We start from the raw sequence: 17,840 nt of genomic DNA, 5'->3' as shown, positions 1-17,840 counted from the left end.
CGCTCCATGCGAAAAGGTGTGTGTGGTGGGGTGGGTGGGGGGGGGGGGGGGTCAACTTTTTTCAGGGCAAAATTAATCGAAGCTGAACATAGACAACAACACCAGTAGCCTACAAGCTACTTGTTAACAAGCTTAACGTGATGTATTGATATTAGCTAGTCATCTTTTAGCTAACTTTACCTTCATCCAACAGCTTGACTCATCTCAGTCGGTCAGTTTGGGGGAAAAACTGTGAAAAGTTCTTTGTGTTTTGCTGGTTTGCTGCCATGATTCTAACACACCTGCGTAGCTTTGCACAGCAGCAGCAGGTCTCCTTCACTGCCGGATAGGTGTAAACCCAGCGAGTGTAGTAGCGCTCATGTTGCGTTTAAAGGCGGCTCGGAAAACAGGTTACGACATGTTAACAACGGATTAACTGCTGATAAAAGTGACAGAGGAGACAGATATGGGAAGTGTGGAAGCCTCTACTGTATCAAATTGACATAGGAATAACATAGAGTTGGCCATTCTAAGTTAAAAACCCAGCGCATACAGCGTTCATGTTTTTTTGTTTTGTTTTGTTTTGTTTTGGGGTATTTTCCCCATCCAGACAGCTTCTCGCGCCCCCCCACCCTCCTCCCCTGTAATGGCACGGCGCCCCCCTAGGGGGCGCGCCCCACAGTTTGGGAACCTCTGGCCTAAGACAAGAGTTACATTTTTCAGATGAAGCTGAGGTTTTTGTCAAAGTTGATCAAATTATAACCAGTTCCAAATACCAGCCAGCTTAGAGACAAAACATTCAGATACATTAATATATTTCATTTTCATCATCACACTGACACCAAACACAACCAAATCAACAAAAGAATAAATTTATCAAGTTAAAACAGAAAATGTCAGCACATTCTTTCCAACAGAAAATCTGCAAGGCCACATAAGGAGAATTGTGCACATGATATGTTCTCACCTTCTGGTAAATTTAGAAAACTTTTCCAAGGCAACGTGGGCAAATAAGACAGAGTGGAGATGTGGGAAGCTGACAGGTGCTTGACAAAGAAGACTGGCTGCTGAAATTACAAGATGCTTCAACAAAACACCAGCTGAAGGCTGTGTACACTTACACTTTTTTTATTTAATGTAACAGATTTTTATGTCATTATGTCATGTTTGCATATTTAAATTGAAGTTATATGAGGAAAAAGTTCTAAAAAAATTATTGTGATCTCATTTTACATAACCAAAACTTGGCATTTTAACTGTCAAGCTGATTGTTTGATTAACTGATCAACAAAAGCAGGGATTTTTAAATAATTTGCCAGTATGTGTGTCAACACAATGCCAAGATGGAAAGACATCTGCATCGAACTTAACTGAAAAAATCAGCCTGTTGCCACCTTTTCCAAGAATAACATCCATTGCAACAGCAATGCTCACTTATGACAAAATACGTATTTTCCATCATCTACCTGTCATCCTCTCTCTCAGGTTAAATATTAAAAGTTTGCAAAGTTGCAACTGAACAACAGATCAGTTCAGATCGTATCATTGTTCAGAGAACACGTTTCATTTCAAAGGGAATTTGACAATTTATTCTGTTCACCACTGAAGTTTGTTTTCATCACCCTTTATGTTTCTGGTAGGCTTTTTTTTTAACATTAATCTGTTTCAAATTGAGGCAGTGAGCAGTGAAAACTTCCATCCATTGTGCTTCTACTGTCTTTTACTGTAAAAATATGTTTTTCTTCATGTTTTGCACAATTTCACCTCCTATAGTTTAGAACTCTACCTCTATATCTTCCCAATATTATTTATGAGCTCCAAATATATTCCTGTTCAAATTGAGCACTCTGCACAGGAAGTGATCTTGTTTCTTGTTTTTATTACTTTTGATGTCCAGCAGCAATAAGACCAAACACACACCAGGGACACATTAGAGATTCAAACATTACAGCTAAAGCTGTCAGTGGAGCATTCTTTATTGGTTCTCTAGCCTCGGTAATCCTCCTCAGTGTGATGTAAAACTAAGAGGTCTGGGGTAAGTTGACACCCGTGTTAAAACCATTCAAGATAAAAGTCGTGGTAATAAAAACAAAGATTTTAAGGTGCCATTGCCATTGCTGTCCAGCAAGAAATGTGCAGGTAAAATACAGATCTCAGAGATGATAAAACTAACATGTTCCGATACATTAAAGAGCTAAGAAGCCCGATTATTCTGTTTAATAAATGCAGTTTCTTCTTCTTGGAATCCTTGGTAATAATTTGTGATAATACTTAAAATATTTTTTTTTATAAATTTTTGAAATAGAATAAGCTAGAAAAACACACACACACACCAGGGACACATTAGAGATTCAAATACAACCTTTAATTTGAGTACATTTATTCACAAGGGGAAAATACTCAAGGACAATTTTGTATTTGCTGATAGAATATGCATAAGAAGTAAAATATCAGATTTTTTTCATACCAAATCCGATACTTTTTTAAAATCTATTTTTACCTTTTTGTTCCATCCTTTTCTTTAAAAGAAATGTTACGTAAGAACAAATATTTTCAAAACCTTTATTTCAGTCATCCCTTCTTGGAGTTAACATGAATTCAAAATCCAATGAAATACAATCTGTAAAACAAGATGGTCACTGAACTACAGAAGCTCAAGCACTGCACAGTCCAGATTTGCCAAAAATTTAATCTTTCTTCACTGCCACTTTGATTAATCGATAAAATCAATCAATTGCCCAACGCTACTGAACAGAATCTTAATCTGCAATGTCCAACATGCAGCCCATCAAGTTCCCAGGGCTCACAAGAACGTCATAATACTCTACCATATTTAATACTTGGCAAGAGATGATTTTCCATATAAATACTTTGCTTTATGCGGGACCCGTCTATATTGTTTGGTGCCAAAAGATCAACTTTTGCCTCATCTGGTCAAAGAAAAATCCTAAAAATGTTAACAAACCTCAAAGATGTATTGTGATGACAGACTTTTTCATGGCATGTCTCTCATAAGTGGTCTTAATGGTTTTAAAATATTTGAGTTTGAGATGTTACACTTTGCAGCTGAAGTAAAAGATTTAGTTTTAATCTTCCTTTCATGGAGCTCATTGCTTTAGCAATACATGGTTGTCACGCAGGGTTGTTCATCTCATTTTCAGTTATTTAAATTATTTAAATCTGATTTGAGCAGACGTAGGTGAGTAACTATGTTTGTGTAGCAATTTGATCAATTTTTATAATGTTCAACATGTTGTGATTGCCTTGAATACAATGTTCTCTTGTCTTTCCTGTTTTGAAGAACCACAAGCTAAAATCCTGTCTGTACAAGAAAAAGTTTAAGAAAAATACAAAATAAATACGCCAGTAAGATTTTTCTTACATGAATTGTTAACAGTGTCAACAACAGTGTAAAAATCAATTATTTCTTTTAAGGGAATTTAGATTAGTTTAGTTTTTCTATTGTTGTTTTTTTGTAGTCTGAGATTTTATTTTACGGTTCTCCAATTTTGCTAAAACAAAATTAGCTGCTGCAATATGGCTCCGGTTTATTGTTTATGCCTTCTGCACAAGTAATCTTGCTGTCATGGGGTCTGCGTCTGCTGCACAACCAGAGTCCCTCTGCACGAGCTTGATGGGAAGTGTAATGACGAAAGCAATATCCATAGAGACAGCTCTGCTCGCCTGCTTACCTGCATACTGACCAGCAGCATCACCAAACTCTGCATTTAATCTGACAGTGAGACTAATCACACTTTATCTCACACAGCAAGGTGATTTCCTCTCACAAAAAAAAGAAAAACCACTTTAAAAAAATACAGGTTGTAATGTCAGGTCTCATATTCACAGACACAGCCAATAAGCAATAAACACATTAATCTTTATGATAATATCATCCCCCGGTGCATTTTTTTATTGTAAGGAACAGACATTTTAATGCACTTACAGATTTCTGTCATCTCAATACTGCCATCATGTGTCCAATCAGCCACATACTGAGAACCAGACAGGACATAATCAAGTCTTGGATAAATTAAGCAAACAAGCACAACTTGACTTGATTATATCCACATATGTGCAAAAGGTGTTTTATTTATTTATTTATTTTGCTAAAGTTTAGTTTTGAACTGCTTCAGATCAGTGATATTTGTTCTTTTATATCTTCTAGTTTTAGTTTAGTCAAAAGTGGGCTCTCTCCTGCTGGGCTCACCCTACCAACCTCTGAGATTGACCAAAAACACAGTGAAGGCATCAACCCTGAACCCAGACAACAACCTTCATTTGGGTCAGAACAGACAGCTGCATGCTGTGTCACCACCTGTTGAGGCACAACGTACCTGTTTACATCCGCTGACAGATTCAACCATTGACCCTTTTCCTCCTTCAGTTAAAACTACTGACAGTGATGTCTAAAGCAGGAATCGGCAGACGGAAGCAAAGCAGCATTAGAATGCATAAGTGTTTCCCATTGTCTTACCTTTCATTTGTGTCAAGTGCAGCGTGGATCTGTCTCTGTCAGAAGTCCACTTATCATGAAAGATATCCTCCCCTCGTCCAGCCTCTGCTTTGCTCTCCTCTCCAATTGCTGTTTTTTTTTTCTTTTTGTTCGCTTTTGGTGGCGTAGAGGGAATAGGAGTGCTGCCACAGGTGGCAGGAACTACACATGCAGACGCACAATGCAAGGAGGGGAGAGGGTAGATGCTGCTGCAGCAGCCAGCCGTGGCTCAGTCAAACCCAGCAACATGTGGTTGCAGAAACTGTTTCATTTATTTCTTCCTCTGCCTCCTCCTCTTCATCCTGCAGGAGGATGCAGGAGCTTGAGGTTCAAAGAGAGAGAGAGAATCCAAAGCAACCTCTCCACCTAACCCTACTCAAAGCACCATCCCCACCCACTCGTTGTAAGCTCTTGTTAACACTATCAACAATTCAGATATCCCCTTTAATAACATGCATGTCATGCAGTGTAACACCAGCAGCAGATGGCTGGAAGACAGCGCACATCATCTGTCATGCAACATCAACAGGCAGCCGGTCGCGCAGGAGCGTTTTAAATCTAAAGTGGGCGTTTGTCTGTCACAGGGTTTCGTGATCACTTTGTTTGATACATCTGGTTTTTGTTTTTTTTGCTCTGCAAAGGTTTCCATGACAATTAATGTGTGTTTGAAAAATCATTTTGGTGCTGTTGTAAATGTGGAGATGGTCTCTCTGCGTGCGTGTGTGTGTGTGTGTGTGTGTGTGTGTGTGTGTGTGTGTGTGTGTGAGTGTGGGTGGGTAGCTGGGACTCAACATCCGCCTCTAAATTGGATTAACCTGCAGCCAATGGAACTCACCCTTTTGTCCTCCCCCTCTTTCTTGCCTCAGTGCTGCTCTCCCTTCCTCACTGTCTCTTTTTCTCACAACCAAAGGAACAACAGAGGGGAATGTAGTCAATTTGTTGCCAGTATCTCTAAAGTTGTTCACATAATGCATAAGATGTGAATAAAACAAAATTGAAATCATCATCTGTAGGAGCTGAAATAAAGAAAGTGCAAGTTTTGGCTTGAAAAAATTTATGGCGCTCCATATATTGTAAGCTTTTCTTGCTTCCTTTAGAACCTCGCCATGCTGCACAGTATTTATTTTGAAATGTTGCCCTTACTGTATGGTATTGTTATCTTTGTGCTGTTTTTATATGTTTCATATTTTATCTTTGTGTGAACCTATTGCTTTGATCTTCTGTCTCTTCATTTGCTGCTGTTGCACTAGAATTTCTGCATTATTGGATATTAAAAGAACTGGATAATAAAAGAATAAAAGAGAGTTGTAGTCTCCTAACTACAACCGGTATTGTTATTGTTGGAATATCTTTCCAGTTATTGACAGGGAAATATATTTAATGTGTACCAGTTTTGTTCATGAAAAATATATTTTGCCTAAATGCAAATTCAGTATTAATTTGATGCAGACTTTTCTATTGATCGGGTCTAGGAAATTTGCTAATCAAATCCAGTCTTGGTAGGAATTTTGAGTTACGAGGAAAATTGCTATGTCTTTCAGGCACCACTAGGGGGAGACTGCATCTTTGGAAGCCTCATACTTCCCGCCCTAATAATTCGCTGGGCAAAACTTGAAAAAAAAAAAAAAGTGATGCCTTCAGGTATTCCAAGTAAAGTGAGTAAATATGTCTTTTTACAAGTATTTCGGGTGTTTCAATTTTAATCTGAAAAAGCAAATGAGTTCGACGTATTTTTTAATGAATAAAAAAAACGTTGAAATCATATTTAAATCAAGTCATTCAGAGCAAAAAATAGAAAATAACTGAACGAGTTATAGCAATTTATATATAAAAACCTTTTTTCAGAAAGATATATAATAATTTCACCTCTGTATAATCTAATAAATAACTATTATTTGTAGATAATTTATTTTGAGTCTATTTAACACTTTTATTGAACGCCCATTTTTATCGGAGCTTAAAATTACTATAATGATAATGATTGTGAAGGCAGCAGTAACCGTTGAGTCTATTTCAAAGAAGGCAACGTGACAACAAACTTTTGTGAAAGGTTCGTTTCTTTAAAAAAATAATTTCCTAAAATGGCTGAAGACTCGTGGGCGTTAGCAGTGGACGTTCAAGAGGCGACAACTCCATCATTTCAGGTTAGTTAAATGTCTCATTATATAACAACACGTGTTCGTTGCTCGTTAGCAGATTAGCATACGGTGTTAGCTATCTGATGCTAATTGCCTTGGGTCATGTCTGACAGTTTCAGTTCTCCAAAAAGATCAACAGAATACGAGGTCCATTAAACGTGAAGGAAGATATAAATGGTAATTTAATCTTTTTTGTCTTCATTAAATTTAAATTGTTTAAGAGAGCTAAATTTCCGCGGTGGTCTCTGTTTTCACCTGCAGCCAATGTGGTGCAGAACAAGATCCCAGATGAAGGGGGTGAAGGAGACGGCGACAAAGTTGACCTGGCCGAACAGTCTTTGCTTAATAAATTGATCCGCCACTCTCTGGTGAAGAACCGAAACCAAGTTGAGGTCCAACAGGCGGATCCCAACTCTCCTCTGTTCTCCGTGAAGACTTTCCAGGAGCTCAGGCTGTGAGCTCTTTGGCGAAAGCCTTTTTTTTTTTTTTCATACGGTTTACTGCTTATTTGATTATTTTGTGAAATCTAACCCTGAGGGCCTTCACTGTTAGGAAACCTGAATTGTTGCAAGGTGTCTTCAACATGGGATTCAACAGACCGTCTAGGATCCAGGAGAATGCTTTGCCTCTGATGCTGGCGGAACCGTGAGTTCATATTTGTACTTGGGCTGTATTGTGGAAACATTTTGTCTTTTTAATATGATTGTTTTTATATGTACAATCTCCAGTTGAAGTTCAATTTGGTTGATTTATCAATGAAAATACCATCTACTGTTTCGTAAAGGAATTATATGATGTCAAGGTTCACCAAAACTTTTCTGACATCACTTAAAATCTTTCATTTAAGGATGGAAAGGTCCCCAGTAAGGTCAGGATCAGCTAACAACGGCCCCATGTCACTATTCTTTCATCTTTAAAGTATAGCTAACCAGCAAACCAACTTTTTTGCTGATAAAATATCTAAATAGGTTAAGGTATCTTTGCTTCCGTTAAAATGTTGATGTTCTTGTGTAAATGTATTTAGTTCTGCCTCCCCTGGTCTCAGTGCTGCCCTCCTTAGGGTGAATAGTTGAACTTCCCTATTGATTAAAACTGTACAACTTGGTACAACCATCTCTGGGAGCCCTGTGTTCAGGTATAAAACTATCTCACTCAGACACAGTTTTGAGTCAATTGTGAGGATTGATATGAGTCGAAAAAACACATTTGCAGGGTTTTGTTGTAGTTTTATTTACTTGCCTGTAAATTAGTACTATTTGTTTATGGGGACCAAATGGCAAAATGTGGAAGCAGATTGATGTATTGACCAGAGCCAGTGTAAGCAAAAGATTTGAGTGCCCTGGCTTTTTTCCCCCCCTCTTCTTTATTTTTGTCATTTTAGTTAAATGCATATATTAAAAAGGCATTAAGCAGCTCTATTAAATCAAGACTATTAAGTTTTGGTGTAACATCATCTTGGCTTTAAGTGAATACTTGTTCTGTTATTGCTGTTTTTCTTTTAAAATGTAAAGCATTTCTTCTTTCCATGCATGCTCTCGTACTGTCTAGACATCAGAACCTGATCGCTCAGTCACAGTCTGGCACTGGTAAGACTGCAGCTTTCTCTCTGGCCATGCTGAGTCATGTGAACCCTGACAATACCTGGACTCAGGTGAGCAGAAAACTTTCAGAGCATCCGATGCCTCCAGTGCCAGTTTGTCTAATTTTTAACAAAGACTGAAAATCTCTCTTTTTAGTGTCTTTGTGTTGCGCCAACGTACGAGCTCGCGTTGCAGATCGGCCAAGTGATCGAACAAATGGGCAAATTCTGTCCAAATGTGAAACTGGCCTACGCCATTCGAGGGAACAGAAGTAAGATCCTGAAATGGCCTTTTTGTTTTTAGGTAATAGGCTGTGTTTACTTACTATATTTGCATATATATCACAAAACATTCAAGAAATCAAATAAATATATCTAAAACAGTTAAATCTGTTATCTAAACATGGAGGAGCTGCTTTATCACATCATTTATAGAAGAAAAGAGGAAATTTTGTGTATCGTCACTTTCCAAAAATAATGACTTGTATCATTTTTTTTAGCAAAAGAAAAAAATCTTTCTTTCCCCTCCCTCCAACTTGGAAGGTGATGATATATAACATAACATTTGTATACATTCTTAATTACATTTAAGTAGGGACTGAATTAAAAACTAATCACTTAGGCCCGCTAAAATGTAAACTATTTGACGAGAAACATGTCTTGTTAAAGGGTGAATGAAGTTAAGTATGTTAGAAAGGTTTCTAACACACTCAAGTTTGCTGTTCTCGGAGTCAAGGTGGTAATGTTTTATATCTGCATGACACTTTGTGTTTTCCAGTGGACCGACGTGTCAAGTTGCAAGAGCAGATTGTAATTGGAACCCCAGGCACCATCCTTGACTGGTGCACCAAGTACAAGCTTATTGACCCAAAGAAGATCACAATGTTTGTGTTGGACGAAGCTGATGTGATGATCGCCATGCAGGGTCATCGGGACCAGAGCATCCGGATCCACAGGTGGGTTTCTTCCTGAAAAACCTGATGTTGAAAAAAAAAAAAAAAAAAAAGCATATCTGATAACTGCCTTTCCTGTTTTAAGGCTGCTCAACAAAAACTGTCAGATGCTGCTGTTCTCTGCAACATTTGAGGACTCTGTGATGAAGTTTGCCGAGCGAGTGATTCCCGATCCAAATATAATCCGACTGAAACGAGAAGAGGAGACGCTGGACACAATCAAGCAGTTCTATGTGCTCTGCAGGGAGAAGGAGGACAAGTTCACAGCGCTCTGTAATCTGTACGGGTGTCTGACTATTGCACAGGCAATGATCTTCTGCCATGTAAGTTGAAAGTTATTTTTCAAATAAGCTTTAGAAATTATTTTTTAGTATGTGAAATAAGTTTGTTTTTTTGTTTATTTGCGAAGGAATGCTTCTTGTTCCAGTTTTTTTTTTTAATTATTATTATTCTAGTTTGTTTGCCTAAAAAGTCCAGTTTGTTCGGAAAGGTGTGAATGTGCAATCAAACTGTGATGTGATTGCAAAAAAACAAACTCTGCTCCACTGACAAACCTAAGTCTCGGTTCAATTGAATTGAACTTTAGTGAGGTGAGGTGAGCACGTGAATGTCAAACAGACCACAGACCGCTCAAAAATAGGTAGGGGTCTATAGTGCAAAGCATTCTGGGTAAATAAAGCCAAAACAAATCCACATGTCTAGGCTTGTGGTCTTTTACCAACAACAAAAGAGAAACCTTTCGACTGCTAAAATCTTGACGCTACTCCGTTTGTATTAACATTTTATGAGGAAGTTGCGCACAGTGCCTTCTTCAGAGGTTTTCATGCCATTTCCTTCAGTACTTCATGGTGTAGCGCCACCACAGATGAAGGGGGGAACTGATTTTATTTATTTATTTATTTTTTTTTTAAGGGTTTGGTTCGTTTGATACTTAAGTGTGAAACCAAACTGCACAAACTTAAAATGTAATAAATATTGAGATTTTAACTCCTACTTAAGAAGATCCGGAAAACCATCACAAATGAGGTATGCTGTATTTGTCCAGTAACTGAACAGAAGTCTGTGCTAATGTGGTATTGAAGTGACGCCACTTTGTTTCAAAGTTTTGTGAATTTCCTTGATCATGCTCAATTTGTTTCAGACTCGGAAGATGGCTGGCTGGCTGGCCTCTAGTCTGATAAAGGAGGGCCACCAGGTGGCGCTGCTGAGCGGGGAAATGGCAGTGGAACAGAGAGCCGCTGTCATCGAACGCTTCAAAAACGGCAGAGAGAAAGTGCTTGTGACCACCAATGTGTGTTCCCGAGGCAAGTAGATCTGCAATTTTAAACTTTGTGATGCTAAGGGTGTTTATAATATCCCTCACACATATTTCTATCTGTTTGCAGGTATTGATGTGGAGCAGGTGTCCCTTGTGGTGAATTTTGACCTCCCGGTGGATTTGGAAGGGAACGCCGACAACGAGACCTACCTGCACAGGATCGGTCGCACAGGACGTTTCGGCAGAAGAGGATTTGCTGTCAACATGGTGGACAGCGAAAACAGCATGGAAATCATTAAGCAAATTGAAATGCATTTCAGTGAGATTTCTTTGTTTTGATACATTTTTCAGTATAATGACATATCATCAGATCCTAATTTGAGTTTTTCCTTTTGTCCCAGACAGGAAAATCACAAAACTCGATACCAGCAATCTTGAGGAAATGGAGAAGATGGCAATTTAATGTTCTGCTGCTTTGCATATGTAACAATTGACACCTTTTACTTTGTGTCACATGGTTTGTTTTCTGCTAGTTTTAATGCTTGCTATAAAAGACTGTTTCTTGTACTTTTTTTTGTTGTTTTTGTTCAGATTTTCTTTTGAGCTGCTTCAACACTGAGGTTGTACAGTCTCCACAGGCTGCTAAAAGATGTGTGTTTGCAGTGTTATTGATTATATTAAGTGAAATATCAGTGTTATTTTTGTGATGTGTATGTAGTGTATATAGTTTTGCATGACATGTTTGCAGTTTTTTGAAAAACTTGTTTCAGCCCAGTGGAGACTTCAGTGTCAGTTTCTTAATGCATTTCTGTGCATTATTGCTTTAAACAAACCAAAAAAAATAATCTTCTCTGTTTCCAGCTTCCTGTAGTTAGTCATGTTAAGCCTGTATTAAGTACAACAATCCATCTCTTTTTTTTTGCAATTTGTTTGAATAAATTTGTCAGAGTGACCAGCAGTCATCTGAAGTTCAAATAGAATGGGTTTTATTTATCTTGTGGATGCAAAGCTTTTAAAGTTTCAATCATGTAAGGCTCATTTTGTGCATCTGTTTAGCGAAAAGAAATGTAAACATTTGATTTAACGCATGTTTGATAGATTAAGGCAACCCACTTTGAGCTGATTGCTTCCTTTATCTAATGATTTAATGCTTCATCAGCTCAATGCTTAAAAGCTTGGGTCTGATGAAACGATAGCATGCAACACTCTGAAAAGACTAATTTCATAGTAAATTAGACTTAGCATTGTTAAAAAAAATATTGGCTGATGTGAAAAAACTAAAGAGTTGAAGAGAAACTTTCAAATCAAAAGAGGGTGTCGATTTTTCAAAAATAAATGCTTAACTTTAAAATGCCTTGACATTTTGGATGTCATAAAACTTATTCCAAGGATGATTTCTTGTACAGTTGAAACCAGAAGTTTGCATGTACTGAGAATAAGGACTTCTTTTTCCTTCCTGTCTGAACTGAAATCTGACCAGACATCTCTTATTTTAGATCAGTCAGAATTACCAAAGTTATTTTTACAAACTGTTTTTGGAATTTTCTTCAAATTCAAAAATGTACACATCTTTGGTCAGTATTGGGATGGTAGTGTATCAAGACTGACTTGGCATAACTTGGGTCAAACCTTTCTGGTTTCCTTCCACAAACCTCAGGTTAATTAACACATTTTGTTGGTATAGCAAAATGTACAGATTGAATTAGAAGTATCAATTGAGCCCAAAATAGTCATTTTTTTAATAAGGCAAATGTGCAAAACACTTTTTTTTTCTACAATATTTGTTAAAAAATATTACATGCTTAGTTTATTAAGCAGTTAAAAATAACAATACAATCTTTGTGACTTTAGTTTTGTTTGGCCCACAAGTACTTTTGATTTATAATTTTGGCCAACATAGCAAAACGTTTGGACACCTTGGTCTCTAGATTGCGTGTTATGCAACTGGTAGCCTGTTCACGATTTATTTACCTCCGAGAATAAGCAGGTATTGCCGATACTCTAATTTGAAGTGCAACAGTATATTACTAAATTTTATTTAATTCTGTTATTGGACGTTGCTAAAGTTTAAAGACCAAACATGGTTGTTAGTTTAAAAAAAGAAAAGTATTTGACCTGCTGGTCACCACGCAATGAACAAATCGACCTATTCTGATTTCTGATTGGTGCGTTGTTTTTGCTCATAAACGTGGCTCACCAGGTTAATTCAAAATTACTTTAATGATTTAGCTCAATAAAGTATGGTATTTTTGCATCAGCGCTTTGTTTAATAGTGCTGGAAATGGTCACTGTTCTGAGAGATGCACAGCACTGATCTGTTCAGGATGCCACACCGCTCCAGGGTCATGTCCATGTCTGTAAAGGTTCTGCGTGGCACATCCATGGTCTCGATGAAAGCCGTTCTGTAGGTGGCAGCAAACCGAGCCTCTGCGCTGGCTTTCACCGCCCGCAGGGTGTCGGTGGGGTCAAAGTACTGCTCAAACCTCCGACCGCACGGCGCTCTTACAGCCAGAAGCAAACTGCCTGAATTAGGTGTTGGTGCTGTTTCTGAGGGTTCACACCAGGCTCCCACACTGAGATGCCCATTAGTCCCTTCCTGCTCCAGTCTCCTGCTTTTGGTCACTTCTCCAGACAGGTTGAGCTGTACCATCATTTCATCCAAGTTCTTCTGCGACCTCTTCTCGGACTTCCTGGTCGGTATGGATGGAAGGACTTTGTACTTATTTAGAGATACTCTCGGAACAGCATCAGGCTCCTGCGGGAGCAAGTGCCGAAGTTCCTCCTTGTTCCACCGCCGGGCCTGCCGAAGCTCAGGCTCGGACAGGGAGCGGACGGTTCCGTCCGGCTTGCCCCTGAGTTGATAGTTTGGGGGCTTCGGGTCGATGTGTGAACCACCTGGATGTAGCAAGCTGTCAACGGCGGGTCTGCTCCTCCCTTTCGAAGACTTTGGTCTTGCTAAATGCATTGATAACCTCCCTCAGCTGCTCCACTTGATGATTTACAAAGTGTCAAGAAAACGCTGTTAGTTTACACGATGACTCACACTGAGAGGCCTTTTAAGAATCAAAACCTACTGTAAAAACAAGTAATTGTACTCACAAATGTATATGAAGCGCAACTGGGTCGTTTACCTTTCACGTAGTTGGTGGAGTTCCTTTCACTTTTCATCGGCGTCGGCAGGCGATCTGGTAACTATGGTAACCGGCTTAGCTCTATTGACACCTGGCGTTGGAAACGTGCAACTGCAGCTAACATTTCATAAACTAATTTTGAAGAACAATCTTGGGTGGGTTCGTAGAATCGCCCCGGACGAGCTAATCCTACCGCGACAGAACAGATGAAACTCAAACTATTAGAAACATTAAGAACTAAATACACGGAGAAGGACACTTTGTTTCTGCAAACAAAATAAAATCTGGTTGTTTTAAAAGCATTGCTCTCTACGTTGAATAAATAATTAAGGTCTGAGCAGACTAAATGTGTAAGATTTTATAGCAAAATAGAGCTAAATACAACGCTGGCCTTAAAAACCTGCTAGAGATGACAAAATATTCATATTTCAGCAGGAGACTGACAAAACATACAACCAGCCAGAGCTACAATGGATTGGTTCAAATCAAAGCATATTCATGTGTTAAAATTCATTAGTCAAAGTTCAGACCGAAATCCAATTAAAAATCTGTGTCAACACTTCAAATTTCTGACCGAGTCATTTTCAAAAACAGATCTCCAGCTTTATGTACCAAGCAAATTGCAGAAAAAGGTGTTTCAACAAAATGTTGACCCAGTTAAGATGAATGCAGAGGCAGCAGTCAGATAAAACATCATTCTGCACTGTTTATTTAATAAAAAGGGTTACGAACAATGTAGTTTAAAATAACACAATTTACATTCAAGAAACCCATCATCAGCGCTTTTGTGGATTTAAATTCCTATCAGCCCTTGGACCAGTGTATTAACTCTTAATATGGGCTTAGCAATACAATTAAGCAATTAAATTACTGGCAATGTTTTTCGCTTATATATGGTATCAAACTAGATTTACATAGAACAACTGATAGGCTATCTACTGGTATTAGGTATTAGGAAATTTATAATTTTAAAGACTAATTATTTGGTTCATGAATAATGTGCCCACAGTTAAATACCTCCTGCTTTTTAATTTAAAGAACACATAAGTAACAGTAAAATAATCGATTTACTTTACATGATAATGAGTCCAAGATAAACATGCAATATTTTACCTAAAATTGTAATGCACATAAGTACAATCAGTGTGAAAAATTACTCATAGATATAGCACACATGCTGGGATAATCATACAGCAGCAGCAGTTTCCACAGCACTCCAGCAAGAACAATTTACAGACAGATAAAATCTAGCACTTGTTCCCTTTCTATGGTAAATCAAGCAGGTTGTGTTTCTGGTAAAGTTCCTCTGTGATCTGGTACACCTCATAAAGGAGAGGCACAGCCTTCCCCAGAACGTCCACAACCTGCTCAGGTGTGCCGACGTTCATCACTTCAAAGAAAGCCGGTCTTACAGGGAGGCCGTAGAAAGCCATGCCGGCTGACTTGCGGATCAGCCATGTGTGGTGCTGGGCCAGGGACTCGTTGTAGGCGTCCCTGCACATGACTGAAGTCTTGTCGTCTTCCTTGCTGGTGCGCAGGCGTTCCAGGAAGAGCTGAAGCCACCTCAATGCACGGTGGAGCCTCAGCAGAGTGCGGCAACCCGACTCAGGGTAGATGCCCTTCTTGTCCACGTCCACCAGTTTATTGTCCAGCTCAAACTTGACCATGGACTGCACGGTGGCGTAGTGAGGGCCGTTCTCACTCTTCAGGAAGTTCATCAGGATCTGGGTCTTGCTGACAGCGTCTTTAGAAATGAAACCGAAGAGGCTCCCCAAGCTGTTCAGAAGCCTGTTGACAAGACAAATATACACACCCTGTGAGCACTTTTATATTTTCTTACTGCAGTCAGTGTGCTTACAGGAGTCTAGCTCTGAAACATAATCGGATAAGAGTTGTAAGAATCTACCAGGCTTAACCTCCAGTGTTTCCTTTTCAAGGCCCATGTATATATATGAATAAGAAAATTAATCAGTCACAACTGATTGGGTCATAACTTTCTGTCAAACTATCAGAAAGCTAACACATATTGAGAAGCACTGTTAAGATTCAGACATTCCCTTATGCAAGACATATATATTTATTCCACACAAAGCTGTGTGCTTCATGCACTTGTTTGCTAATTCTAATGAATATGGCTTACGGCTTACTAAAACTGAATTTTTAGTTCCACAATCATAATATTACATAACACCGCTAAAAAAAACAGAGATATGACATCTTTACCATCTTCTCAAGGCCAGTTATCCTTGCTACTTGTGCACCTTGTTTTACCACAGTTTTTCCTCCCACTTAACTATCTTCTACAATGAGTGGATACAGCTCGTTGACAGGTTGTTGTTTTTTTTTGTAATTTTTTGTGGGTTACCCTCATAGTTATTAACTTTCCAGTCAGTACTTTACGCTATGACAGTGTAGACCAGAGGTGTCAAACTCCAGTCCTCAAGGGCCGCTGTCCTGCAGTTTTTAGATGCGCCACAGGTACAAAATATTAGAATGAAACGGCTTAATTACCTCCTCCTTGTGTAGATAAGTTCTCCAGAGCCTTGCTAATGACCTAATTATTCTATTCAGGTGTGGTGCAGCAGAGGCACATCTAAAAGTTGCAGGACAGCAGCCCTTGAGGATTGGAGTTTGACACCTGTGGTGTAGACCATAACATTTCTGCGTTAAAAACCCTTTTCAGTTTGCTCATCATAAACCAATATTATCAGAATGAACATCAGAAATATTACTTTGCTTGTGGAATGATCTATTTTATGTACGAGATTCACATTTTTGATAAAGTTAGAACAAAATAAATTTACTTTTCACTGTGGAGCTGGAAAGCACCGTCAGTAAAAGGAGTGGTGTCGTCAGCCATTACTCCTAGCATCTGTTAGGCAATTTCAATGTTTTTACATTCCTGCTATTATTTGTACATCCCTGTTTGCACTGTTATTTCCATTTCTTGTAGATTGTCTGCTTTTGTTTTATGCACAAATATGCATATAGTTTAAAAAAAATCCAACTCAGTTGCACATTTCTTAAAATCAGAGTTTGCCGTTTTTATTAATTGCCTAGTTTTTTTTTTTCTTATGCTGTATAAATCACTCACTGTATGGTTCTGATTTTGGTTTCTTGTTTCTGATATTATATTTTTATTACTGTTAATCTACATGCTTCAACTTATCTGCCTCTTTGCTGCTGGTACACCTGAATTTTCCCACTCAGGGATAATAGAGGTCATTTCTGTTCTAATTTAATTTACTGAGATGCGCCTGGATTGTGGAGCCCTACTTCAAGCAGGGGTTCTAGTTTACTTTTCAAATAAGGAACTCAAAGTGCAAATGAATTAACTAGAAGTGAAGTCGTCCTTGAGACAAATTCTCCTTAGGAAAAGCAGGTACACAGGGAACAAAGTACAAAACGTATGTGCAAAATATGGCTTCAAGCTCGCCAGCAGGCTGTGTAAAGTGTCAAAAGAAGCAGAAGGAGGTTGTTAATGTCATGGTCACACGTTAGTGATCCAACCTGAACAGCACGTTACCTCGAAAACTCAAGACCTGAATGGTTGGTTTGGCTAGTCTTCAGGAATCCAGTCATTGTAATTTACATTGAACTTTACCTAACCTGCTTTTTAATTTAGAATTTAATTAGCGCAAGCCTTGTACCTTACTAAAATACTTTTTTCTTTAAAAATATCCAGCTATTTTCAATTACTTTAATGTAATCCATTACTAGGGAGGTTTAAAACACGACAAAGATATTTAACAATCACTTACTTCACAAGACCTCTCCATCCAGAAACGTAGTGTTCGATGTAAATTTCTTTTTCTGGCGATAGACACGATTTAAAACTCTCCAGGACCTCCTGCAAACAGAATTTCTGATTCTCCGAATCTACCATTGTGGGTTTTTTCCACTATCAGGAAGCGAACTAAATAAATAAATAAAAAAATGCTGTTTAACAGCGACCGATTCTTCTAAGAGGAGTCAGGTGTAAAGGGAGAGAGACAAATGTCGAACACATTACCGGTGAGAAAAGCTCAGAGGGATAGTAATAAAATTCGTCATTGTGGTTTTTCTGCAAGTTATTCCTGTTCTTAAGTCCATACCTACTGCGCAGACTCGAACCGGAAAAGTCCCGGAAATTGAAAGAAATGCCTTCAAGATAAAAGTACAGGGAATGTTAAGTAAGACGCCTGATTTATTTTTGTAATTGAAAATTCGTCGACAAGCTAAACAACGCACATGTTCTAAATGTTATTTACACATTTACAAGTAATATGTAAGAATAAGCACACTTACATTAGTTTTGTTTTAACATA

General features: G+C 38.4%; 4 protein-coding genes across 9 annotated transcripts in view; 1 reads left to right on the top strand and 3 right to left on the bottom strand.

The window, feature by feature from the left end:
* The window catches only part of vwa5b1 (von Willebrand factor A domain containing 5B1), a 39,776-nt gene extending 35,000 nt beyond the window's left edge, over positions 1-4,776 (bottom strand). For 2 of the 3 annotated variants that reach the window (XM_015037926.1, XM_015037927.1), the window contains exon 1: positions 4,457-4,775. The gene's annotated coding sequence lies outside the window, so the exon portion shown is untranslated. Of the gene's footprint in view, positions 1-4,456 lie in introns of all 3 variants that reach the window. The other variant, XM_015037928.1, reaches the window with a different exon arrangement.
* Positions 4,777-6,446: 1,670 nt separating this feature from the next.
* Positions 6,447-11,372, top strand: ddx19a (DEAD-box helicase 19a). 2 transcript variants are annotated; one of them, XM_015037924.1, is made up of 11 exons: positions 6,447-6,618; positions 6,726-6,789; positions 6,874-7,066; positions 7,165-7,257; positions 8,161-8,263; positions 8,349-8,463; positions 8,970-9,147; positions 9,230-9,467; positions 10,286-10,448; positions 10,530-10,721; positions 10,808-11,372. In XM_015037924.1, the coding sequence occupies exons 1-11, from the start codon at positions 6,556-6,558 to the stop codon at positions 10,894-10,896; spliced, it is 1,491 nt and encodes a 496-aa protein (XP_014893410.1). In that variant the 5' UTR covers positions 6,447-6,555; the 3' UTR covers positions 10,897-11,372. The 2 variants fall into 2 exon arrangements, with proteins under 2 accessions (XP_014893410.1, XP_014893411.1); XM_015037925.1 differs by having other exon boundaries at positions 6,449-6,618; positions 10,804-11,372.
* A 1,234-nt stretch (positions 11,373-12,606) lies between these two features.
* ubxn10 (UBX domain protein 10) lies at positions 12,607-13,625 on the bottom strand. Of its 3 annotated transcripts, none has more exons than XM_015037921.1 (2): positions 13,534-13,625; positions 12,607-13,391 (listed from the first exon to the last, which is right to left on the bottom strand). In XM_015037921.1, exon 2 carries the CDS (start codon positions 13,365-13,367, stop codon positions 12,669-12,671), a length of 699 nt encoding a protein of 232 aa, XP_014893407.1. In that variant the 5' UTR covers positions 13,368-13,391; positions 13,534-13,625; the 3' UTR covers positions 12,607-12,668. The 3 variants fall into 3 exon arrangements, with proteins under 3 accessions (XP_014893407.1, XP_014893405.1, XP_014893408.1); XM_015037919.1 differs by having other exon boundaries at positions 13,502-13,604; XM_015037922.1 differs by having other exon boundaries at positions 12,607-13,455; positions 13,534-13,585.
* Positions 13,626-14,215: 590 nt separating this feature from the next.
* cptp (ceramide-1-phosphate transfer protein) lies at positions 14,216-17,666 on the bottom strand. Its single transcript, XM_015037923.1, has 2 exons — positions 17,295-17,666; positions 14,216-15,321 (listed from the first exon to the last, which is right to left on the bottom strand). Exons 1-2 carry the CDS (start codon positions 17,417-17,419, stop codon positions 14,799-14,801), a joined length of 648 nt encoding a protein of 215 aa, XP_014893409.1. The 5' UTR covers positions 17,420-17,666; the 3' UTR covers positions 14,216-14,798.
* Positions 17,667-17,840: the final 174 nt, after the last annotated feature.

This window comes from Poecilia latipinna, unplaced genomic scaffold (genome assembly GCF_001443285.1).
Source record: "Poecilia latipinna isolate Pla-1442-1.1 unplaced genomic scaffold, P_latipinna-1.0 Scaffold424, whole genome shotgun sequence".
Classification (NCBI taxonomy): Eukaryota; Metazoa; Chordata; class Actinopteri; order Cyprinodontiformes; family Poeciliidae; genus Poecilia; species Poecilia latipinna.
Note: the sequence above shows the minus strand (reverse complement) of the source record. Positions and strands in the feature narration are given on the sequence as shown.